This window comes from Hoplias malabaricus, chromosome 17, assembly GCF_029633855.1.
Source record: "Hoplias malabaricus isolate fHopMal1 chromosome 17, fHopMal1.hap1, whole genome shotgun sequence".
NCBI classification, from domain to species: Eukaryota; Metazoa; Chordata; class Actinopteri; order Characiformes; family Erythrinidae; genus Hoplias; species Hoplias malabaricus.
In genome coordinates, this window is record NC_089816.1 from 14427476 (window position 1) to 14453019 (window position 25544).

Here is a 25544-nt window from a genome sequence, read left to right on the forward strand (position 1 = left end):
TCTTTAATTTATTAGAACTGAGACCCTCTGGCCAAATACAAATTCAATGTAGGATATATTGGACTGAGCAGGCTTTTCTGATCACACCCCTCTACTCATGTGTTTATCCAGCTTCACTGGAAATAACAATCCCATCTTGATATATGCAGTTATACATTTTATGGACTAGAAGAGGTCCCCACATCTCATCTTTGGGATGTGGTAGAGCGAAAATAACCACACCACTGTCTTCGCCAGGACCTCCCAGACACAATGTGTGGGTTTGACAAAGATCTGAAGAGGTCACATATTTCACCCAAAAAATGACTAAGGGGTACCCCTTTGTGTTTTTTCAGACTAGAATTTTGACCAACTCAGATTTCCTCCAAATTCAAGTTGTTGATTAAGGAGGCACTGATTTACACCTGGATGTGATTATTTTCAGCCTATCTCATCCCAAAACTGAGATATGAAAACTGACGTGACAGGGGTCACTGTCCCTGTTGTTTGTATCCCCAACTACATATGTCTGCAGGCTAGAGACCAGCAAGTCAGGGGTTAGGTTTAGGATTAAGGACAGGTTTAGTGTTAGTTTGTATCTCAAGATCTTGAGGAATTTCATGGAAACAAGTTGGCATATGACTTAAATGTCCATCTAAATTGGTAATTTAGGTCACTTCTGGCTTCTTAACCATCCCAATCATAAAGTTGTCACCCCCTCTCTACCCAATAGCAGATGTGTAGATGTGAATGTACTGGCATGTATTGTCACTGTCTATAATTGTCAGTGTCTATAAAAACAGATTTGATAGTGCTAATAGTACACAGGTCATCATCTGACTCATTCAACTTTCCTATAACTTTGAAACAAGTAGATATTTGAGCATTGTGCGAAATCAAGCTCCAGCTACCTGTGCCTCCTTCGACGTATTATTTACGTTACAAATTCATGCAGATATTTCAATAGCGTGCCAATGAAAAATGGAGTTTAGAGGATCCTGAGCTAATGTTTACTGTAGAGTTTGGGGTTGAGCATTTAGTGCACTGCTCCCCCTACTGGCCAAACTTCAAACTGTTAAAATGACAACCTGAAAAACAAGTTGTGACATGAACAGAACTGATTGAGTGATTTATATGATATATTTACCGACTTTGACCCTGAACTCAATAAAGCGGTTACATAAAAATGAATGTTTCAAACAAATGGGCAGAATATTCATAGCCATTAAATGTAATATTTTAGTCTCTAATAACATGTTACCACCACCACTGCACTGTAAACCTTAATGTTCAATGTAATTAACTGGATTGAATGATTCTAACTTTAAAAAAAATATATTGAAACGGTGCACTGAATTTAACAATTCAATTGTTTTCAAAAATTTCTTCTTTTTGAGTTTGTGAAACTATTGATTTTGTAAAATTTTGATTCAGCACAGTACAGTTTGGGCGCAGCAGGTAGTGTCGAAGTCACACAGCTCCAGGGACCTGGAGGTTGTGGGTTCGATTCCTGCTCCGGGTGACTGTCTGTGAGGAGCGTGGTGAGTTATCCCTGTGTCTGCGTGGGTTTCCTCCGGATGACTGTCTGTGAGGAGCGTAGTGTATTCTCCCTGTGTCTGTGTGGGTTTCCGCCGGGTGACTGTCTGTGAGGAGCGTGGTGTGTTATCCCTGTGTCTGCGTGGGTTTCCTCCGGGTGACTGTCTGTGAGGAGCATAGTGTATTCTCCCTGTGTCTGCATGGGTTTCCTCTGGGTGACTGTCTGTGAGGAGTGTGGTGTATTCTCCCTGTGTCTGCGTGGGTTTCGTCTGGGTGCTCCTGTTTCCTCCCACAGTCCAAAAAACACACGTTGGTAGGTGGATTGGCAACTCAAAAGTGTCCGTAGGTGTGACTGTGTGAGTGAATGTGTGAGTGTGTGTTGCCCTGTGAAGGACTGGCACCCCCTCCAGGGTGTATTCCCGCCTTGCGCCCAATGATTCCAGGTAGGCTCTGGATCCACCGCCGCCCTGAACTGGATAAGGGTTACAGATAATGAATGAATGAATGAATGAATGAAAGTCCCGTTGGTGGTTTTATAAATAATAGGGTTAGGGTTAGGGTCCCCTGTGATGAACTGGCACCTTGGAGTCTTTTATTTTTACCCACTATAAATAACTCTGTTTATACCTTAATCATTGCAAAGGCAGAAAACAGAAAACATCACTCGATGTAATAAACCAATATACTGCAACTTGCTCCTTTATTTAAACCCTTCTGAAAAGGCAGATGAACCTAGAGCAATGCAGCTGTCCTCAGTGTTGTTCTGTGTGGGTTGGTTAGCTGTAATACTGTTAGGATAAAAGTGTAGGTGAAGCTAGTCCTGTTCTGTAAACACAGCAATAGGTGGAGACAGAAAGGAGGGCAAGGTGCATGTGTTTTACATCAGATTTGTCTGTGCACTAGTTCTCAGAGGAGTCTGTCTCCTCTGTCGAGCCGTCGCTCTCCATCTCGATCCTGCGTCGCTGGTGCAACGATTTTCGAGGCGAGGCTTTTTTCGGCGGCTCCTTCAGTCCTGCCGCACTGCTGCTGCTATTGGAAGTGGGGCTGATGGCCACTTGAGCTACACTGCAGCACACGACAACACAATGTGTGAAATACACTGAATACCAAGCCTGTAAATGTCATACAATATCTTATGTCCAAACTTTTCAAGCTTGTGCACCTACTGTGGACACCTATGTTCAAGTCTTATGTACAGTTTGTGTAATCACCAAAGAAAATATATGAATTCCTCCGGTCTTACTTCCCCGAATAATCTAAAACACTCACAGCCGCTCCAGCTCCTGATCCATCTCCGGGTCAACGAGTAGATCTGATCTGTTCGGAAGAGCTCCTGGAAGGAGAGAAAAGGATGAACAGCCATAAGCACATATTCCACTTAGTTTAATATTGTAGTATTAGCTTGACAGCAACATGCACTGCGTTAGGAATAGTTTAGGAGTTTATGCCTCACCAATGTCCTGGCTGATCCCCTCATGCTTGGTCAAGGATGATAAGAAGCTGTAGTAAGACACTCGTGGGTTAATCTCGAGCACCTCACTGATGGCTGAGATGGACGGATGTCTGAGCAAAGGGATGACCAACGTCAGTCACACGCTGCTGTAAACCTCCCCACAGTTAGATATCCTCCAGCAGGCTTTAGAATTGTGTTATTGCTGTTATTGCTGCTGACGTACTTTTATGTATCTGTAATGTTTAAGTTAGCTAACATTTCAACATGATGTTGTTCTAATCATTTATTTACTAGGGGGCTGTCAGTGTAAATGTAGGAAAGCTATGGATAAATCCGCAAGCAACAGACTTACAAGTGAAACAGTGAAGTGTAAAGCTAAAGATTCCTTCAAGGGCCTCCACTGTAATAAGGAACAATGAGTGGTGTGACTGAGAGGAAGAGAGGCTGGACATCTGATGGAGGACCTGGAGGTTGTGGGTTCGAGCCCCGATCTGGGTGACTGTCTGTGAGGAGAGTGGTGTGTTCTCCCTGTGTCTGTGTGTGTTTCCTCCGGGTCACTGTCTGTGAAGAGTGTGGTGTGTTCTCCCTGTGTCTGTGTGGGTTTCCTCTGGGTGACGGTCTGTGAGGAGTGTGGTGTATTATCCCTGTGTCTGTGTGGGTTTCCACTGGGTGACGGTCTGTGAGGAGTGTGGTGTGTTCTCCCTGTGTCTGTGTGGGTTTCCTCCGAGTGACTGTCTGTGAGGAGTGTGGTGTGTTCTCTCTGTGTCTGTGTGGGTTTCCTCCGGGTGACTGTCTGTGAGGAGTGTGGTGTGTTCTCTCTGTGTCTGTGTGGGTTTCCTCCGGGTGACTGTCTGTGAGGAGTGTGGTGTGTTCTCTGTGTGGGTTTCCTCCGGGTGACGGTCTGTGAGGAGTGTGGTGTGTTCTCCTTGTGTCTGCGTGGGTTTCCTCCGGGTGACTGTCTGTGAGGAGTGTGGTGTGTTCTCCCTGTGTCTGTTTTAGGTTTCCTCTAGGTGACTGTCTGTGAGCAGTGTGGTGTGTTCTCCCTGTGTCTCTGTGGGTTTCCTCCGGGTGAATGTCTGTGAGGAGTGTGGTGTGTTCTCCCTGTGTCTGTGTGGGTTTTCTCCGGGTGACTGTTTGTGAGGAGTGTGGTGTGTTCTCCCTGTGTGTGTGTGGGTTTCCTCCGGGTGACTGTCTGTGAGGAGTGTGGTGTGTTCTCCCTGTGTCTGTGTGGGTTTCCTCCGGGTGACTGTCTGTGAGGAGTGTGGTGTGTTCTCCCCGTGTCTACGTGGGTTTCCTCCGGGTGACTGTCTGTGAGGAGTGTGGTGTGTTATCCCTATGACTGTGTGGGTTTCCTCCGGGTGACTGTCTGAGAGGAGTGTGGTGTGTTCTCCCTATGACTGTGTGGGTTTCCTCCGGGTGACTGTCTGTGAGGAGTGTGGTGTGTTGTCCCTATGACTGTGTGGGTTTCCTCCGGGTGACTGTCTGTGAGGAGTGTGGTGTGTTCTCCCCGTGTCTATGTGGGTTTCCTCCGGGTGACTGTCTGTGAGGAGTGTGGTGTGTTTTCCCTGTGTCTGCGTGGGTTTCCTCCGGGTGACTGTCTGTGAGAAGTGTATTGTGTTTTTCCCTGTGTCTGCATGGGTTTCCTCCGAGTGACTGTCTGTGAGGAGTGTGGTGTGTTCTCTGTGTGGGTTTCCTCCGGGTGACGGTCTGTGAGGAGTGTGGTGTGTTGTCCCTATGACTGTGTGGGTTTCCTCCGGGTGACTGTCTGTGAGGAGTGTGGTGTGTTCTCCCCGTGTCTACGTGGGTTTCCTCCGGGTGACTGTCTGTGAGGAGTGTGGTGTGTTCTCCCTATGTCTGTGTGGGTTTCCTCCAGGTCACTGTCTGTGAGGAGTGTGGTGTGTTCTCCCTGTGTCTGTTTTAGGTTTCCTCTAGGTGACTGTCTGTGAGCAGTGTGGTGTGTTCTCCCTGTGTCTCTGTGGGTTTCCTCCGGGTGAATGTCTGTGAGGAGTGTGGTGTGTTCTCCCTGTGTCTGTGTGGGTTTTCTCCGGGTGACTGTTTGTGAGGAGTGTGGTGTGTTCTCCCTGTGTGTGTGTGGGTTTCCTCCGGGTGACTGTCTGTGAGGAGTGTGGTGTGTTCTCCCTGTGTCTGTGTGGGTTTCCTCCGGGTGACTGTCTGTGAGGAGTGTGGTGTGTTCTCCCCGTGTCTACGTGGGTTTCCTCCGGGTGACTGTCTGTGAGGAGTGTGGTGTGTTATCCCTATGACTGTGTGGGTTTCCTCCGGGTGACTGTCTGAGAGGAGTGTGGTGTGTTCTCCCTATGACTGTGTGGGTTTCCTCCGGGTGACTGTCTGTGAGGAGTGTGGTGTGTTGTCCCTATGACTGTGTGGGTTTCCTCCGGGTGACTGTCTGTGAGGAGTGTGGTGTGTTCTCCCCGTGTCTACGTGGGTTTCCTCCGGGTGACTGTCTGTGAGGAGTGTGGTGTGTTCTCCCTATGTCTGTGTGGGTTTCCTCCAGGTCACTGTCTGTGAGGAGTGTGGTGTGTTCTCCCCGTGTCTACGTGGGTTTCCTCCGGGTGACTGTCTGTGAGAAGTGTATTGTGTTTTTCCCTGTGTCTGCATGGGTTTCCTCCGGGTGACTGTCTGTGAGGAGTGTGGTGTGTTCTCCCTGTGTCTGTGTGGGTTTCCTCTGGGTGCTCCGGTTTCCTCCCACGCTCCAAAAAGACACGTTGGTGGGTGGATTGGCGACTCAAAAGTGTTTGTAGGTGTAAGTGTGTGAGTGAATGTGTGAGTGTATGTCGCCCTGTGAAGAATGTGATCCTGACTTGCGCCCAGTGAATCTGGGTAGGGTCCAGATCCACCGTGACTCTGAACTGGATAAGCGCTTACAGACAGTGAATGACTGAATATGTAAATGACTCCTTGTAGGTGCCACTTAGTTTCATGCAATGAATGTGATTCAACAAATGAGCCTGAGTCTCTACTTATTTCCAAGTAGGAAACAAAAGTTTCCTGAATCAGACGATGGCTGGTACGTACGTCATTCAGTGTGATCAAATCTGTGTTGTTTTCAAGCAGCTTTAATGAATAGGCCACTGAGTGTGAAGCTACTGTTGATTCCTTTGAACATCACTGATAAATTTGGGAAACTGTTCAATGTGTTGTAATCAGGTCGATGGGACCGTTTACATTTACAGGATTTGGCAGTGTCTTACCCAAGCACTCTTATGGGCATGGTGTGGTGTTCCTACATGAGCTGGGAACTGAACATTGGTGATCCATGTGGGGGAGAGCCAAATGGTCCACTTTGCTTAAAACCACCAATGCAGTGCATATAAACCCCACATTTAATTGACAGATTACTCCAAGTAGTAAATACATTTTAATGTCTTACTTGTGTTTAAAGCGCTCACAGAGGCCCTTGATGCACTCGAGGAAGACAGAGGAGTCCACTCCCTCCTGAGTGTCCATCTCTTCACTGGCAGTGCTGGACAGTAGCTCTGTGGATGTGGATGTTGGGACAATGACTGTGTTTGGGTTCTTCCCCTCCAGCAGATCCTCGTAAATCACCAACACACTCTCCAAGAACTCTGTCAGAGACACAAGGGTTAAACTAGGGCAGGCTTGCTTCTTAACCAAATGGGATGGTATCAGGTGAGCTGCTCCTAACAGACTTGTCCCCTTAAATCTCAACAGACACCAGGACCAGGGTGGACACCCCATTGTGTCTGCATGTGTGGTAATGCTTTAGCACATTGTAAAAATGTTACCTTCATAGTAGAACTGGATTTGGAAAGAGTAGATGAAATCTGATAGAGACATTAAGCTGTCCAAAGCATCGTCTGCCAGAACGATCCTGGGAACAAGAGAACAAGAACAATAATGTGTGTGTCTTGTCTGAAAATAAAAATATAAGGGAGAAAATGTGGTTGTTTTTTTTTCACCTGGTTGCACTCTGCACCACATCTGCAGGAAAGTCTGGACACAGGAGCTGAAGCAGGGAACTGTATTCCAACACTGTCAACAAGTCTGAGAATAGGAGGGCACGTTATTCCACATATGACAATAGATATATCAACACAAAGCTGATCAAACCCCACAGCCGCGTACACCCACTGTGTAAACAGCCCTGTTCAGAACGGCTGATTTCAGCACCTGTTCCTTTAAATGACAATGAGCCCCTCACTGTTCACCCCGACCCTGAGTGCACAGCGGTTAGCAGCGAGGAGCCTCTGGTTTTTAGCTGTTTTCGCTCAGTTCTCTTTCTTCTCCATTCCCTTTTTTTTACTTCTTTTTTTTAATTATTTCTCATTGCTCCTTGTGTCTGTTTTGCTGCATTTAACCTTGTCTTTGTGCACTCACAAAAACAGGTCCAGCCTTGTGATTGGAGAGTTGTATTTGAGCGGGTGGGGTAATAAATTATTCATTCATTCATTGTCTGTAACCCTTATCCAGTTCAGGGTCGCGGTGGGTCCAGAGCCTACCTGGAATAACTGGGCGCAAGGCAGGAACACACCCTGGAGGAGGCGCCAGTCCTTCACAGGGCAACACACACACTCACATTCACTCACACCTACGGACACTTTTGAGTCTTGGGTAATTATAACATAATTCTGATATAGGCAACCCACAAAAATCTGACTGGTTGGCCTTTTTTCACAGTGTGTGTGATGGTGGGCTCCAGGACTCTGCATGAATGTGCTGAACAGGTGATTTTTCCTACAGTAAATTAAATGTAAATATAAACACCCCCCTTTTGTGAAGCTGCTTTTTCAAGACTTGAACCCAACTACAAGATTTTACCTCCATTTTTTCCAATCTGTCTGAAGCATTTCCAGAAGATGTGGATGAAGGAAGCTCTGTTGTGTGCTGTAGCTTTGATGTAGCTGAACTCTCTGAACAGAACGTGATTTCCATTCTTCACACTGGTAAAACTACACCAAACAACAAGGGGCACAAATGATGACAGCATTCAGAGCCAGAGCTGAGGAACAGCCATATCCACTTTCATCATTTAAGAAAGACAGGAACGTTTACTTCTGGCTAAAGTGGTTTGTGCGGAATCTACGTTTCTGGTCTGGTGAGGAACCTTGTGTCTTTTTAAACATTTTAATTTCATTCTTTTCTGTTGGTTCAGCTTCTGCTTCACTGCTTTCTCCCCACTCTGGGGATTTAGATTTTTAATAGGATGCAAAAAGAAGGAGAAGAACAGAGGGTCAGTGTTAATTAACAGAATAAAGTTCAGAATAAAATTAGGGTGTGCCTCATTAAAGCTGATATATCTAACATTTTAAACATTGATAAAGCAGAAAATAACTAATATCTGTGTAAATATATAGTGGAGTAAAGGTAACCTGAGCAGAGAATGAAGGTATACATCCTCTGTGTCTGTTGAACTCTGCTCTTAGTTTTAGCCTGCCCTGACGCAAAAGCAGCCGTCCAGATATTCCTCCACTGAAAAGAAACCCATGTTCTCCAGCTAAAAAGGCATTTGACAATGGCTACATTCACATTCCTGAGAAGTAGTGACTCAAATCTGATTTTTTGTCATATATCTGATTTATTCAGGACAGTGTAGACATGTCAAATACATTCATTCATTCATTATCTGTAAGCACTTATCCAGTTCAGGGTCGCAGTGGGTCCAGAGCCTACATGGAATCATTGGACGCAAGACAGGAATACACCCCGGAGGGGGCGCCAGTCCTTCACAGAGCAACACACACACATTCACTCACACACACACACCTACGGACACTTTTGAGTCGCCAATCCACCTACCAACGTGTGTTTTTGGACTGTGGGAACGCAGACACAGGGAGAACACACCACACTCCTCACAGACAGTCACCCGGAAGAAACCCACGCAGACACAGGGAGAACACACCACACTCCTCACAGGCAGTCACCCCGAGGAAACCCATGCAGACACAGGGAGAACACACCACACTCCTCACAGACAGTCAACTGGAGCGGGATTCGAAGGTATGTGCCTGGTTGAATACAAAGCATTTGTTTTGGTCAGAGATGCTGGTGCTCTATGTGACACCTAGTGACCCAAAGATCATATACAGTACTTTAAACTTGTTCTCATGCATCAAACATCATGCCGTAGTAAGTTGTTCCCACACAATTATTTGTTGATGATTATTATTTAATATTATTCAATTATGTGCACTGTTCCATTAAAGGTGCCTGTAATTAAGCGGCAGAATGCAATCAAATCTTTACAACACTGATGCAGCAGGAGGGGTCCAAACTTCAAACTAGTGCCCTTCATTTCAGAAGAACTGGATGTCCAGCTTTATGCCGGATGGTAAAGACAATATGTATATGTAATATTATTATGTTTACCAATGTAACACACATATATAGGCTGGTTTTTAAAGTGAGAAATGCTATGTTACTCACTATTCTGCGAAATAGCGGACGATGCCGAACTGCGTGTATTCCTCTCTGTGCTCCAGCAGCTGGGTAACTGCATCGTTCAGGTAGAACAGAGCGCTGCTCTCGGCTACAAAACAACACATTCACACACGGATTCGTTCTCAGAGACACCATATTTACAGGTAAATGGCAGAACAGAATCAAAACAGACATTATACTGCACCTAAATAATCCTCTGTGGTGAGGGTGAACCGCTCTGTGTTCATTTTCATCGTCTCCTAGATACTGTACATTTTCCCAACCGTTTTTCGACAAGCTCCGCCTCCTTGCGCTCGGATTGGCTGAGTTAGCAGATGGATTCATCCAGAGATCCGCCATATTAAATTCAAATTACCATTTTATTGTATGCATTTACTGTAATTAAATCAAAATTAAAATTAGCTCTTTGTTTCTACACTTATCAGCTCAATAAAGGGAGCACTACGTAGTTCTACAGTTACAGACTAGAGTCCTTGTGTTGCTCTGCATACTTTCACCTTGTTCTTCAATGCTCAGGACTCCCATAGGACAATCATACAGCCATGTGACCATGTTATTACCAATTATTACATATGAAAGAGAAATGTGAGTTAATCATGTTCAAACACTGCATTTGAATTTTTCACGAAACAAAGACCACACCACTGGGAAGTTTATTGTTTGGTTTATTTCAAATAATTAACTCCAAAACCCACACAGCTGAGTTGCTCTTTACAGTACAATCAATCAATCAATCTCTCTCTCTCTCTCTCTCTCTCTCTCTCTCTCTCACTCTCTCTCTCTCCACACACACACACACACACACACATACATATGCAGAGAGAGAGAGAGAGAATTACTTGTTTAAGTAATTGCTCATTTTATTTTTCCGACACTTTTATTATTTGTCATTTTAGCTTTTTAACCTATAATGTCTACAGTCTCAAATTATAGTCAAATGTTTATTTAATATTTTTTTATAATATGATAACAAACACAGTAAAAGTGATATTTGTTTTTTAGCCTCAAAGCTGTGCAAGTCTCGGATTTTGAAGTTGTCGGATTTGGCTTTATTCAGTGTGATTTCACTGGCTCTTCATTGGTCATTTAACTCCCTCACTACAGCTCTGCAAACTGATTGGTCCTTCAGTACGGCTCTGCAATATGAATGGCTCCGCACTACAACGGTGTAACCTGATTGGCTCCTCGGGGATGTCTCCCTCTGTTCCAATTCTTGCCCTAAGCCCTTCCTTGTAGTGCGCACTTGGATGATAATGTCGAATGTTGAGCAGAAAGGGCGCAAGTTTTCAAGGGTTGAAAGCCGATTTGAGACACGGCTGTGTACATAGGCACTACTGCATTATTTTACCTTAAAATTACAGCTTCAGAATCACTGTGAGGCTCCACTGAGCTGCAACAGAGCTCGGCAGGACACAGCCCGCTTTAGGACACACCTCACACACGCAACAACCAGGGACTTGCTGCGGTTCTTCAGCCAACTCCAGCTGAGAGGAGAAGTGGGCTCTGTCTGTCCCCCCAGCCCGGACACCATGGCAGAGGCTGAGAAGAGGCGGAAAACCCTGTCTGTGGAAGCGAGGACAAGAAAAAGAGAGAGTGACCGAGAGAGAGGCAAAACAAGAGTAAACGTTGGACTGGCTTTTAATCGTTGGCGTGATTTAAAAGAGAAAAAAGGATACAAGACCGATGCTGAGCTGGCCTTCTTCCTGTTGGACAAGTAAGTGGCTTATAATTTGTTTGTTTTTTGCACTTCCTTAAAATTTGGCTTTTTTAGTGATGATAAACTCACACCATTTGCACAGGGCTTTAGACTCTAGCCTGACTTTTCCAGCTGGTGTAAAAATACCATCATTTATGAGTTATAAAAAGCCTGGTGAGTTTGCAACTTGCATAACCGTCAGTTTTCATGTGACTACACTGTCAGAAGAAACAAACAGAAATGTTGAGACGCTGTGCGACATGTAAACAAAACTAATTACAAAGGTTTGCAACTCACTCAGATCACTTAAACTCTATACTGAATTGATGGAGACAGTATTTTAAATGTTCAAACTGAGGACGTTTAGTTTTTGGAAAAGTATCTGCCCATTTTTGAAACTGATGCCAAAATAGTTGGGACGTGGGCAGTGTTTACCATTTTGCTGCATCACCTTTGGGACGTTTGGGAACTGAGGAAACCAGTTGCTGCAGGTTTGAAAGTGAAATGTCATTATAGAGTTTTGGTTTCCTAATTCATCAGTTGTTTTCAGTGGATGACAGCCATTCTATTGTAATGCTATTGTAATAAATGCAGAGCTTGGATTAGCCCTGTCTTACCGAAATAACAAGGCTTTCTCTGAAGAAGACATTATCTGTACAGCAAATATACATCCATAGACTAGCAATGCTTAATCAAACCTTGAATGTAAGCTCCGGCGTGAGCCAGCTGGATAATGCTATCTACAAAAAACAATAAAGAATTAAATTTCATATATGCTTTCATAATATTTCATTCACACATGTATTATTACACATTAAAATGCAGATAATTTTAGCCACATATTTACAGTTATATGAAAGATCATGCACACCACATTCAGATGTTTTTTATAAGGTTTCGAATCACAGGATAACATGGCATATTTCTTGTGAATTGTAATGTGTAATCTTTATTAGTTTAACAAAAGGAATCTATTACTATTACGTTTTATCTTATTATTTGAAACAAAATGTCACTGAGATGTCATTTACCCAGATGTACTCAAACATTAATATGTGCTTGTGATGGGAGAAGCTCCTTTAGGTTTCCCATTAAACTGTGGGACATCTATCACTCCCTGTTTTGCACTGAAAACATTATTTGGACTGTGCATGCAGGAAATTCTACATAATGTCTACTACTATTTTTATCGCTGCTTGCTTCCCAGTTTGGACTACGCATGCGCAGAATCTGGTATTTTTACACATTGGTCACGTGATTAGATTAGATAGTGAATTAATTGATTCTTCTCATTTTAAATATACATATTCCTTTTTATTTGAAGGGTATGTGTATCTCATTGTGTTTACAATTATACTTTTGTGACATTATATCTGATGATAATAATAATAATAATAATACTTCACAGCAACAACTTCACAGCAGTTTCTTTGATGAAATGTTTATAATTCATTAAAGAAACATCCCTGCTCTCTCTGCTTCTTCTTGTCTGTCCTGTTTCTTTATTTTTCTAATATGTTGTCCTCCACAGAACTTCTGTAATAAAATACACACATGAGAGTTACCAAAGTTACCAACTGGTTAGAACTAAGTATTATTTTAGCAGTTGTGGAGAAAGAGGTAGTGTTGATTTAAATGTCTGAGGCTTAGCTTATTTTTATATTTATTTCTTTTTTAAAGAAACCTCAAAAGTGTTTTTATTAAGCCTCTTATTTATGCAAAACTTTTATTTTGACAATCGTTTTTTGTATTTGCCTTTTGCGGTAAAGTACAGCTCTGTAATTTGATTGGCCTCTCAGTACAGTTCTTCGATTTCATTGGCCCCTCACTACTGCTCTTCAATTCGATTGGCCCTCAGCTCAGCAAAAAACCACAGAGACGTCCATGTCCCAATTCTCGCACTAAGACCTACGCCCTTCCTTATAGTGTGCACTTGAATTACGTTACCGAAAGTTGAGCAGAAGGGGCGCAATGTTCAAGGGGTCAGTGAGCTGAGAGCGGATTTGGGAAACACTTCACTTCGCGCTCATTCGGCCGTGTACAATAACGTACTGATACTTTAAACACCATTCACCGCGGTGTGCAGCCAAATTGCTCTTAAAGCAGGAGTGTATGCTTGTTAATTCATTAAAAAGCATCATTATTCCCGAGTGTGAAAGGGGACCCGACACCTTTTGCTCGTTTCCTGAGCGACCGTGACGTGGCTAATGGCGCTGAGCGAAGGAGCTATTGATACTGTAAACATGGAGGTTTTAAAACAGCAAACCGAGACTTCACCTGATAGTTCACACGCCGTAAATCCAAAGAAACACCGAGTCAGAACTGAGGAGAGTCTAAAAGCTAAAAGAGAGCGCGACAGAATATTCGCTAAAACCAGGATAAACATTGGCTCTGCTTTTGAGAGGTGGCGAGAGCTCCGGGTCCAAAAAGCGTTCAGAAGTGACGCTGAATTGGCGTATTTCCTGCTGAACAGGTAGAATATTATCATTTTGAATGACTACCTATTAAAACCAGCCATTTTGTTGCCTGTAGCCCAACGCAGTGTACGAGCTGTATCAGGTGTAACGTTATAGTGTTTAAACGCCCCCCCCACAGCGAGAGACAGTTGTCAGAGTTTCGTTTGGACTAAGACATTGAGCTGTCTTAACTAGGGTGACCAGACGTCCTCATTTACATGGACATGTCCTCTTTTTTAGACTTTAAAAAATGTCCGGGCGGAATTTCACAAACGTCCGGGATTTTGTTTTTCTAGAGCTTACATAGAATTTGGAGAAGCGTTTCGTTCACAAACTAGTCCCGCCCTCCCCTACTCCGATTGGTTCGCTTTAGTGAGAATGGGGCGTGGTGAAGTAGCCTCAAGTTTTGGTCGATAACCTTTTCTGTAAACATTTAATTTGTCAGTCTGCACATCAGTAGTTTCACTTCAGTTCAGTTACTGTGAACGTCATCATAAATGAACCCAACTACGACCTTAAATATATGGATTAGAGTTGCTGTTGTAATATGTAATGGTAAGAATGACAACAGCAGGGATTATAATGACTCTTCCACATGCTTGGTGCAATTACACGTTCTTAACAGAGAGGTCCCCTAATCCCAAAACATAAGGACTGTCACTTTTATTAAATTTGAAAAGTGTGTTCTTTGTAGATGATGCTAATTTATTTTTGCTTAAGGAAGAAAAAAAACAATAATGTTATACTATATTACAAGCTACAAAAAGTATTTTGCCAAGCGTACTATATACATATATGAACATCGCGCCCCTTCTGCTCAACTTTCGGTAACGTAATTCAAGTGCACATTATAAGGAAGGGCATAGGTGTTAGTGCGAGAAATTGGAACATGGACGTCTCTGCGATTTTTGGCTGAGCTGAGGGCCAATCAAATTGAAGAGCAGTAGTGAGGGGCCAATGAAATTGAAGAACTGTACTGAGGGGCCAACCAAATTACAGAGCTGTACTTTACCACAAAAGACAAATACAAAATTGTCAAAATAAAAGTTTTGTATTTGAGGTTTCTTTAAAAAAAAAAAAAAAAAAAAAAAAAATATATATATATATATATATATATATATATATATATATATATATATATATATATATATATATAATATAGGAAAATACATACTACGACATACATCAAATATTTAAGCTAAGCCTCAGACATTTAAATCAACACTACCTCTTTCTCCACAACTGTGTATATAGTATAGCACACACCACACGTCTTAGTGCTTCGTTCACCCGTTTGTACTTCTGAAACAGGAGCTGTGATTCGGATGTTTGGGACGACCACCAGGTACCACAGGTCGTGTCTGGCTCGAGTGTCCAACAGTGTAATGGAGAGACATCAGCAGAGATACAGATAGTAAGCACTGTTGTGTATTCTTAGGCACCAGAACATTTTGTTTCTCATAGATGTTTTTTATGCTTTTGGCAACACAATATATGTATTTTCCACTCTCTGTGATTTCAATATTGTAGGTGTTGAAAGAAAGCATGAGAGATCAACCCTCAGGAGCTCCACAGAGCAGCAGAAACGGTGGGTCTCAGCACTGCATCTTTACCTTTATAATGGGAGTCAGTGGTACTGGAGTTGTAAATTAATATTAATGTTCATGTAGTTACGGGAACATTATCTAAAACGGGGAGGTTCAAATAAATTAATGATTGATGAGTAGAGTTATTGTATTTTTGTGTCTTCTGTTTGTTTTCATTATAATTATTTTGAGTTTTTTGAAGTAGCAAAAGCAAAATGTGGCAAAGGCTTATTTATGTTATTATGTAACGTTCATTGTATAATAGTACATGTATATGTGAGAGTGTGTAACTACTATATTAGACGTTACTCATCTTACTTATTGTGCTTCCAAATTACTTATCTGTTCTCACCTGGCTCTGGGTTGAAAGTTTTGTTCAGTGAGTGTTTCACAGTGTTTACAGTTTGCTTGTATTTTTTCACTCCCACAGATTTCTCAAGGAGTTCTTTCACTCCAGACGAAGAAGAAAACTCTGACTTAACTGAGTACGTCCACAACATGTAATATGTTTGCAATCACATACTCGAGGCTAATGTTTCCCTTCAGGTGTCAGGTCAAGGTTTTAATTAAGTAAAACAAATCCCTGTGATTCCATGCTTTATAGATTAGAACTGCTGTATTCACACCACTCATCTTTTTTAGTCTGTCTACAATCAAATGTTGCAGAGGTGAATGCTAAAGCACATGATAGCTTTGGAAAAACAATGTTTAATCCTCAAAAATATGTAATAATAATTAGTTACATTCATATAGCGCCTTTCACAAACCCCAGGACGCTTTACATAGCCATAAGTAAATATAATAATGAGGTGTGGTGAATCCAAAGAAGCAAAGATCTGAAGGATAACAGGGACGTAGAGTTACGAAGAGAGGATGGTAGAGAGCTCCAAAGACTGGGGGCTGCAGCACTGAAAGATCTGTCACCCAAAGTCGAAAGTCTAGTTGAAGGAACAGAAGACCGGAGTTAGAGGATCTGAGGATGCGTGAAGGTTGATGAGGTCTGAGAGAGAAACGGGAGCCAGACCATGAAGATCCTTGAAAGTTAGAAGAAGAATTTTGAACTTGATCCTAGCCTCAGTGAGAAGGCAGTGAAGTTGCAGAAGACAAGGCGTGATATGAGCTGTGCCTTTGGTGTAAGTCAGAACTCTGGCTGCTGAGTTTTGGACGTACTGAAGACGATTAATCGGTTTAACTGGAAGACTGTAGTAAAGTGAGGTACAGTAATCAATACAGGAAAATGTGAAAGGTTTTATCAACATTGACGCATCACTGTCACTGAGCATAGGGCCAAGTAAAGAAACCCAGACCTCCCTCTCCCCGGCTACTGCTTCCAGCTCTTCCGGGGGTATACCGAGGCGTTCCCAGGCCAGTCGAGACATGTAGTCTCTCCAGCGTTTTTTTGGTCTGCCCCAGGGCCTCCTCCCTGTTGGACACGCCCCGAACACCTCACCAGGAAGGCGTCCAGGAGGCAACTAAACCAGACGCCCGAACCACCTCAACTGGCTCCACTCCGAGTCTCTCCCAGATGTCCGAGCTCCTAACCCTGTCTCTAAGGGAGAGTCCAGACGCCCTGCGGAGAAAACTCATTTCAGCTGCTTGTACCCGCGATCTCATTCTTTCAGTCATTACCCAAAGCTCGTGACCATAGGTGAGGGTTAGGACGTAGATTGAACGGCAAATCGAGAGCTTTGCTTTTCTGCTCAGCTCTCTCTTCACCACAACAGACCTGTACAGAGCCCGCATTACTGCTGACGCTGCACCGATCCGCCTGTCAATCTCACGCTCCATCTTTCCCTCACTCGTGAACAAGACCCCGAGGTATTTAAACTCCTCCACTTGAGGCAGGATCTCACTTCCAACCTGGAGAGAGCACTCCACCCTTTTCCGACTGAGTACCATGGACTTCGACTTGGAGGTGCCGAGCTTAGATACAAGATCAGGTTGATGAACTGTAGGTAGAGCTCTTTAACACGATTGGTGCTAACGTTGGTCACTTGTTTTGTGTTTCAGAAGCAGTTATGTGGATGTGAACAGAGAGGTTTTGGTGCTGCTGATGTTCCGCTGTTTGGACTGCTCCGGAGAGTGTCACATTCAGGGGAAGGGCAAAGGAGGGAATCTTTCTCTCAAACAGGAGTGTGTGAACTGTCGTCACTGCAGACTGTGGACTTCGCAGCCAGCTTTTGTGACAAAAGACAAGGTAAACCATTTTTTTCGATGACAAATATAAGATTATTTTTGTTCTCTTTAAGGTGTGTTAATTTATCATACTTCTTGGGATTATTTAAAAAATAGCACATTGTTACTGATTGAGGAAAGTGAAGCAGTTACAGAAGTGAATTAATTAATGAATACATTAAAACAGACCAATAACATCTGTTACAAACCCACGCGGACACAGGGAGAACACACCACACTCCTCACAGACAGTGACCCGGAGGAAACCCACGCGGACACAGGGAGAACACACCACACTCCACACAGATAGTCACCCGGAGGAAACCCACACAGACACAGGGAGAACACACCACACTCCTCACAGACCGTGACCCGGAGGAAACCCACGTGGACACAGGGAGAACACACCACACTCCTCACAGACAGTCACCTGGAGGAAGCCCATGTGGACTGCGACACTACCGTGCCGCCCTGTGAACATCCAGTGAACCTGAACTGAATGCATGAAGACACCATTTCTTCTTTGGTCCAGATGAGGGAGCCAAACTACAAATGTAAATGGACCCTTAATTCCAGGCTTAGCTGATCTTCTACTATTAATCCTCGCTGTACTTATACCAGTGCCCAACCCAAACAGATATTCACTATAATGAATGCATTAAGCCGGAATTACCACAACAAACAGTATCACAGAAGGCTGTGGTAAACAAGAACAAAGTATCTTGGAGCTGTCCCAAAATTAAAACTTTAAATGGGACATTTTCTTCCCCATTGTCCCCAAGTGAACATGGTTCTGTTTGGTTCTGGTTCTTAATTAAACGTCTGTGATTTGCTTTGGTCAAAATACCACAAGGATCAGACCCCACAGCAGTGTTCTCCCCCTGTGTAAACAGCCCTGTTCAGAACGCCTGCTTTCAGCACCTGTTCCTTTAAATGATAATGAGCCGTTCGCTGTTCACCCCGACCCCGAGCGCACAGCAGTGAGGAGTGAGAAGCTTTGGTTTTTAGCCTTTTTCGCTCAGTTCTCTTCCTTTCTCCATTTTTATTCATTGCTCTTATTCCTCCACACACATTGTGTATGTTTTGCTCCATTTAAATACGTCTTTTACCTCTCACAAAAACATGAGTAGAGTGCTGTGATTGGAGAAACTCTGGCAGTTCTAAATTGTCTGCAGAATGGCTGCAGAATGACTTTCTGACTGCTTGCTCTTATTTACTGTCTGTTTTCTTTGCCTCTCCTCAGGTGGCAGATATGCATTTGGCAAGAGTATGTGGTTCCAACAGCTTGAACTCAGATCAGGATTACCACAAGAGAAGTCTTTTAATGCCGACTCATCAGAACAAAAATCCTGTGCAGGAGGAAGTAGATGCTAACGACAACGATTTAATAGTGAAACGAGAAGCTGAAGATGTTGAGAAAGTGACCGAGAGTCTCGTGATGGAGATGTATGAGGATAACGATCCAGATACCTTGGTCAAATACGAGGACAGCGTTGAGGAGGATGACTTTAATGTTGAAAATGTATCGGCACGGGACGGGACGCCATCTCAAACCTCATTGGCCGGACAGGTTGAGGGGGTTCCTGATGAACACGGCACAAGTGATTTGTCCACCGAAGAGAGCGAGGAAGAGAGTGAGGAAGACAGCTCCGAAGATGATTCGGAAGAGGGCTGGCATAAGTCCATGGGCGAAGAACGTCCTGATGCTGATTGGACCAACAAGAAAATAATTCAGAACACTATTAAACCAATTATTTGGTGCATAGACTGTGGGGCTGTTGCACATATGTTCTGCATACTTCGGAGGCACCAGAGGATCTACGGCTGTGCAGAGTGTGGTATGGGAGAGAGTGTCGAGAACGCGGAGAGCTCCAGTTTTAAAGACTTCTCTGTTTATTTTACGGACATACAGAGTTTCCATAAGCATGCTATCGTTATGCACGGAGCCACAGAAAACCTTCCCGAACGTATGATCTGCCCGGACTGCAACAAGACTATCAGGGTGCAAACTGACCCCAACAAAAAGGGCCATGTGTGCGAGTACAAGAGCAAACCGTTTTGCTGCCCCGTGTGCCGCAAACGCTTTGCTACAGAAATCGGCCAGAAAGTGCACTACCGCAGACTGCACGGAGAATACACGCACACCTGCAAGTATTGCATGATTGAATTTGACAGTAAGGTGTCCAAACTCAAGCATGAGCATACACACAGCAAAGAGAAACTGGCCTACATCTGCCCAGAGTGCCCCGAGAAGTTTAAAGATTTCATAGCACGTAATCAGCACCTGAAGAGCCACGGAGGCCAAAAGCAATACATCTGCAGCACGTGTGGCCGGCCATTCTATTCCCTGAGTGTATACGAGAGGCACATGCTCACCCACTCGGGAGAAAAGCCCTTCAAGTGTGAGGTGTGCGAGCGTTCCTTCAACCAAGCCGGGCACCTGAAGTCTCACATGCGTCTCCACACGGGAGAGAGGCCCTTCATGTGCGAGCAGTGCGGAGAGTGTTTTAACCACAACGTCAGCTTGAAGAACCATGTGCAGCGCTATCACGGTGATTCCACTCCTCTGTCGGTGAAGGAGAACAAACAGAAAGGTACGGGAAATAAAACCAAGCATAAAAAGCGGAGAAGGACGAACTCTAAACTGGACATGAAGATGGAAGGTACAGACACAAGTGCTGATCTAGACTCTTCGACGGAGAGCCAAGACTCTTCTTCAGAAGAGACAGAAGCGAGGAAGAAAAGGGGCAGCAAGGACAGAGCTAGAAGGAGGAAATGGAAGAAAACACAGCTCCACACAGCTTCAGAGTCCTGGGGTTGTGGGTTCAATCCCAGCCTCGGCTAACCGTCTGTGAGGAGCTTGGTGTGTTCTCCCTGTGTCAGCACAGAATAATTGGTTATCCCATGTTTTCTGATTTAACGCAGACCACAAAAAACTGACTGTCTTATGTGCAAATGCACTGAAGGTTTTTTTCCCCCCTAATGTCCCCTTCTGAAGGGCATCTCTCAATTTAAATCCAGTTGTTTCTTACAGTTTTGTAAAGATTACACAACTCCATCAAGTCCATTTCTAACGTTTTGTGTAGAAGTGATGTCAGACTTGACTTTTGTTCCTCATTTTTTTGTGTTTTCAAAAGACAACATAAATTATGTGAATGCCAAAGCATTTTAGGCATCTCTGGTGAAGACATGTTTTGTTTGATTTTCTAAGGGAAAAAATAAAAAGAGAACCAATACAATACAGAGAACAAATGAAAAAATATGGTATTTTTCTGCAATTTATTTCTGAGTTAAAGTAAATCAAAAACCTGGAGGTTGTGGGTTCGAGTCCCGCTCCGGGTGACTGTCTGTGAGGAGTGTGGTGTGTTCTCCCTGTGTCTGCGTGGGTTTCCTCCGGGTGACTGTCTGTGAGGAGTGTGATGTGTTCTCTCTGTCTGCGTGGGTTTCCTCCGGGTGACTGTCTGTGAGGAGTGTGGTGTGTTCTCCCTGTGTCTGCGTGGGTTTCTTCCGGGTGACTGTCTGTGAGGCGTGTGGTGTGTTCTCCCTGTGTCTACGTGGGTTTCCTCTGGGTGACTGTCTGTGAGGAGTGTGGTGTGTTCTCCCTGTGTCTGCATGGGTTTCCTCCGGGTGATCCGGTTTCCTCCCATAGTCCAAAAACACACGTTGGTAGGTGGATTGTTAATTCAAAAAAAAAAAAAAAAAAAAAAACTGAATGTGTGAGTGTGTGTTGCCCTGTGAAGGACTGGCGACCCCTCCAGGGTGTATTCCTGTTTTGCACCCAATGATTCTGGGTAGGCTCTGGACCCACCGCGACCCTGAACTGCATAAGTGATTACAGATAATGAATGAATTAATCCACCCAGGCTTTTAATTAACACAGTTGTAGAAGTGTGTACGTTTTATTTAGAAAATCAGCAGAACGTGTCACTTGATCAGAGGTTTTTTAAAAGTCTTTAAGAAATGAATTAATAACACTGTTTGCAAGTAAATGGCTGTGTTTATGTACATTAAAGTTTGTTCATATTTATATGTACATGCGTGTCACTGGTATGATTAGGATTATTCTTCATGAACTAGCACCTACGCTGACACCTAGAGGCCTGGTGTCAAAATACTATTTTACAACAATACTGCCCCATGCGGAAGCCCATCATTTTGCAGGAATTGGTTCATTAAGGGATCACACAGCAACTTGACTGTTTCACTTCATATACGACAACATTCAGTTATCATAATTACTGTATATAGTTATTGTTTACTAGTTTTAAGTTGTGAAAATGACTGATATTGGAAGCGGAAAACCCAAACTGAGTCATGGAGGTACACACGCCTTTGGGTAGTGACATCCAGGGAAGTCTCAGGCTCTAGTGCCATGATGCTGATCAGCAGTAAGCTCTCTGGGTGAAGGTGAGGGTGAAAATACCACACTGCAGCTGAAGGGTCCAGGCAAACCTCCAAACCTTTAAGCACATCTCGGACCCTTGTATTTATTGCACGGGACGATGGATCTCAACTTCTCCCAGATAAAGGTTTGTTTCAAAAGTGCCCCTGTGGAGCTGATCAAGTGCAGAGTAAGTGTAGAATGGAGCTGTCTTTAATGTTATGACAGTTCTGATTGTCGAGGAGCTTTTAATTCTTCCCCAACTCGCTAGAAACAGTACCTATGCTTATAAAAAATTGTGTAAATGTTTTTGTAGATGTGTAAGCCTCTTCCAAACCTGTAGGGGTCATCGCACCACAGTCGGGAGTTGCTCAGATACAGCTATATACCAACAGTAGGGGGAGCGCTTCACTTACAGTCACAAGGATTCTCACCTCTTTTCACTAGACATTGCTCTATGTTCGTTGACATTTGGCATAGCCACTTTTTCCTTTTCATTCATTCACAATATGAACATTTCCCTGAGATAACTACTTTTCTTGAGATAAAAAAATCTAACTTTTCTTTCAAGTAAATGGTGTACACAGTGTTTGTCTCAACATCGTCAAAGTTTCTAAGATTCATAAGTCCCCACTAATGTCGAATCTGTAGCAGAAGTGCCTCCCTGTCGTCTTTTTCACTTTTTGCCACCACTGCTTCAATTTCGGTTTAAGAGCTTAGACAATTACTCAATGTCTTACTGTAATTTGCTACCTTCTTTTACCAATAATATGACTTTATTTACTGCTATTTATCACTAGTTAGCTTTCCAGCTGGCAACTTGTGAAGCTTTTTTGGCTGGTGTAGGCCCTCAAATGGCATCCCTGGGCATGTGCCCAAAAAATCCATGGGATAATCCAGGTCTGATCTTTCCAGCTCGACCCAAAGGTACAGGATGTGATTGAGGACTGGCATTGGACAGCGTGACCTCAGGCTCGATGTGTTTGTAGTTAAATGTCGGTGTCAATAATGGCTAGACCTGAAGACACCAAGTACTGTTTGGACACTTGTGGATGTGTAGAATACAGTATGTTTCAACCACAGTCATTTACATTTGTACTGGGAATTCTATATTAATAATTCATATTCAGGTTACAGTTAAAGTTCACTCTCCACATAAGAAAATATTAGGGAATTGTGGCATCTGCTGGGCAAAGTTATAACTCTACACTGTAAAAAATGTCTTGTAAATTTTACAGTAAAATACTGGCAGCAGAGTTCCCAGGCATTTACCGTATTTTTACAGGAACACTACTGTATTTCAAATTTACAGCATAGTACTGTAATTGAATACTGTGAATACTGTTGCTGTATTGAATACTGTGATTTACAGTAAAATACTGGCAGCAGACTTGCTGTAAATTTACAGCAATTTTTTACAGTGTATATTCTCCAGACTTCAGCAGTTTCAACTGGGTTTGTCTTGTGTATACAATGCACTGCTTGTGCTAAATGTAAGGTGTCAAAAAAAAAACAACAACAAAAAAAACAACTAAATGTTATTCTCTCCTATGCTTTAGAGAAGAGTTTTTTTCCCTTTGTACCCTCATTTTGGGTCATTTTTGCTGTCCTCTAAAGATTACGTGACCAATTGAATTAATCTCCTGAATACGTTGCCCAAACCGTAATCAGCTATCCCTGGGTTAAAGCTCAGGTATAGTTCCCAAGTCTACTTTAAGGACTAAGATTATTTTATTAAAGATACTGGCCTTTTAAAGCAACACTAGGTATTTTTTTTTTAATCTTAAAATTACAGCTTCAAAACCATTGTGATGCTCCACTGAGCTCTAATAGTGAGAACATTCATTCATTATCTGTAACTGCTTATCCAATCCAGGGTCGCAGGGGTCCAGAGCCTACCTGGAATCATTGGGCGCAAGGCAGGAATACACCCTGGAGGGGCCGCCAGTCCTTCACAGACACACATTCACTGACACTTTGAGTCGCCAATCCACCTACCAACGTGTGTTTTTGGACTGTGGGAGGAAACCACCAGGAGGAAACACCCGGAGGAAACCCACGAGGACACAGGGAGAACACACCAACTCCTCACAGACAGTCACCCGGAGCAGGAATCGAACCCACAACCTGCAGGTCCCTGGAGCTGTGTGACTGCGACACTACCTGCTGCGCCACAGTGCCGCACTAATAGTGAGAACAGAGCTTGCTAATTTGGGCTTAGCATTGCAGAACCTGCACTATGTAAGTTCTGGAAGGCAGGCGGGAAATCACCCCCTCGCCCTACCCCATTGCTGTGAAAGTGAATTGCACCCTGCAACTGTAAAAGGAGCCCAGCAGCAAAAATTGCTAATCTTACTTAGTGTTGCTTTAATGAGCATGTCAAACTCATGTATTGGTAAATAGCAGCAGTCAGCCCTGAGCAATAAGCGCATAGAAAGACAAAGGTTCTGAGATCTACAAGCTGCTCTACAACCTGACCTGATATTCAGATTTAGCATTTAAGCTTTTAATACATATGTTTACGAGGGTAAAGGCTGGTTTCAGAGGCAGAACGGCTCTGAGGGCTCATTTGTTATATGTCTTTTCAAGACAGCCAGTCCAATTTCAGATATGTCACACAATTTGATCAATAACGGTAGATCCAGATTTGGCCTGGAGGGGATTCCAGACGTTTGTTATGAATTACCTGCTGAAATTCAGGGCGTTAGAAGCTTTAAATTCAATCACTCACAAAGCGGAGGGGAAATCGCTGACAGGCAGAAACTCTGCGCCGCACTAAGCCCCCAAAACTCTGGATGTATCTGATGATATCGGAGAGCTCTCCTGCTGTAATCCTTTTTTATTACAGCCTGCCGCGAGGGGACGGCCTGAATAGAAAACTTTAAAAATGTGAGCTAATGGGGGAGGCTCTCCGCTGTGACCTTTGGTCCAGAGCTTATTCAAAAAATGGGGGACACAAATCCAGACGTAATGCAAGTTTATTACCTGAGAAAATATCAGCATGTCAGCAGATTGCTCCGGCAATGAAGAAGATATTCTTACAAATATTTCGTGGACATCACTAATGCATCAGGTCTGCCAACTGTGACTACTACATACACCATCTTAAATGACCTTCCTAGTCCACCAAGGGAAGCGATAGCCCTCTGAATAAACTCATACTGAGATATATTTAAACATGAAATCTGCTTTAAGCCTCGTTTTGAACTCTGCATATAACCCGTGGCAGTACACACACACACACATAAACACACACACTGGTGATTAGAGGCAGTGGGCATTCACACACCCAGGGAGGCAAGCAGCGACCTAGGGGGTTAGGTACCTTGCTAAAGTGTTTTTCAGCTGTGGATTTTTAGGGAGGAAACCCATGCAGACACAGGGAGAACACACCACACTCCTCACAGACAGTCACCCGGAGAAAACCCACGCAGACACAGGGAGAACACACCACACTCCTCACAGACAGTCACCCGGAGGAAACCCACGCAGACACAGGGAGAACACACCACACTCCTCACAGACAGTCACCCGGAGGAAACCCATGCAGACACAGGAAGAACACACCACACTCCTCACAGACAGTCACCCGGAGGAAACACACCCAGACACAGGGAGAACACACCACACTCCTCACAGACAGTCACCCGGAGGAAACCCACGCAGACACAGGGAGAACACACCACACTCTTCACAGACAGTGACCCGGAGGAAACACACACAGACACAGGAAGAACACACCACATTCCTCACAGACAGTCACCCGGAGGAAACACACCCAGACACAGGGAGAACACACCACACTCCTCACAGACAGTCACCCGGAGGAAACCCACGGAGAAACAGGGAGAACACACCACAC

At 43.8% G+C, this 25544-nt stretch overlaps 2 protein-coding genes across 6 annotated transcripts; one reads left to right on the plus strand and one right to left on the minus strand.

Annotated features, from left to right (window-relative positions):
* Positions 1-2053: 2053 nt before the first annotated feature.
* Positions 2054-10846, minus strand: cstpp1 (centriolar satellite-associated tubulin polyglutamylase complex regulator 1). Of its 4 annotated transcripts, XM_066649405.1 has the most exons (10): positions 10737-10842; positions 9573-9690; positions 9374-9476; positions 7766-7896; positions 6907-6991; positions 6733-6818; positions 6357-6552; positions 2969-3078; positions 2785-2848; positions 2060-2580 (listed from the first exon to the last, which is right to left on the minus strand). In XM_066649405.1, the coding sequence occupies exons 2-10, from the start codon at positions 9619-9621 to the stop codon at positions 2415-2417; spliced, it is 990 nt and encodes a 329-aa protein (XP_066505502.1). In that variant the 5' UTR covers positions 9622-9690; positions 10737-10842; the 3' UTR covers positions 2060-2414. The 4 variants fall into 4 exon arrangements, with proteins under 4 accessions (XP_066505501.1, XP_066505502.1, XP_066505503.1 ...); XM_066649404.1 differs by lacking the exons at positions 9374-9476; positions 9573-9690; positions 10737-10842 and adding exons at positions 8000-8126; positions 8317-8441 and having other exon boundaries at positions 2054-2580; XM_066649406.1 differs by lacking the exon at positions 10737-10842 and having other exon boundaries at positions 9573-9697.
* Positions 10721-21306, plus strand: LOC136673735 (zinc finger protein 619-like). 2 transcript variants are annotated; one of them, XM_066649403.1, is made up of 6 exons: positions 10721-11102; positions 14852-14954; positions 15071-15128; positions 15557-15611; positions 17137-17323; positions 18545-21306. In XM_066649403.1, the coding sequence occupies exons 1-6, from the start codon at positions 10918-10920 to the stop codon at positions 20144-20146; spliced, it is 2190 nt and encodes a 729-aa protein (XP_066505500.1). In that variant the 5' UTR covers positions 10721-10917; the 3' UTR covers positions 20147-21306. The 2 variants fall into 2 exon arrangements, with proteins under 2 accessions (XP_066505500.1, XP_066505499.1); XM_066649402.1 differs by lacking the exon at positions 10721-11102 and adding an exon at positions 13040-13557.
* The last annotated feature ends 4238 nt before the right edge of the window (positions 21307-25544 follow it).

Bases quoted from the DNA above. Each gene is read 5' to 3' on its own strand.
- cstpp1 (XM_066649404.1), bottom strand. From the start codon at position 8,341: ATGTATACCTTCATTCTCTGCTCAG. The intron at 6,553-6,732 runs GTAACATTTTTA...TGTCTCTGACAG, and splicing joins AATCCAGTTCTACTATGAAG to AGTTCTTGGAGAGTGTGTTG. The intron at 2,581-2,784 runs GTGAGTGTTTTA...CGTGTGCTGCAG, and splicing joins GATCAGGAGCTGGAGCGGCT to TGTAGCTCAAGTGGCCATCA.
- LOC136673735 (XM_066649402.1), top strand. From the start codon at position 13,292: ATGGCGCTGAGCGAAGGAGCTATTGATACTGTAAACATGGAGGTTTTA. The intron at 13,558-14,851 runs GTAGAATATTAT...CTTCTGAAACAG, and splicing joins GCGTATTTCCTGCTGAACAG to GAGCTGTGATTCGGATGTTT. The intron at 17,324-18,544 runs GTAAACCATTTT...GCCTCTCCTCAG, and splicing joins CTTTTGTGACAAAAGACAAG to GTGGCAGATATGCATTTGGC.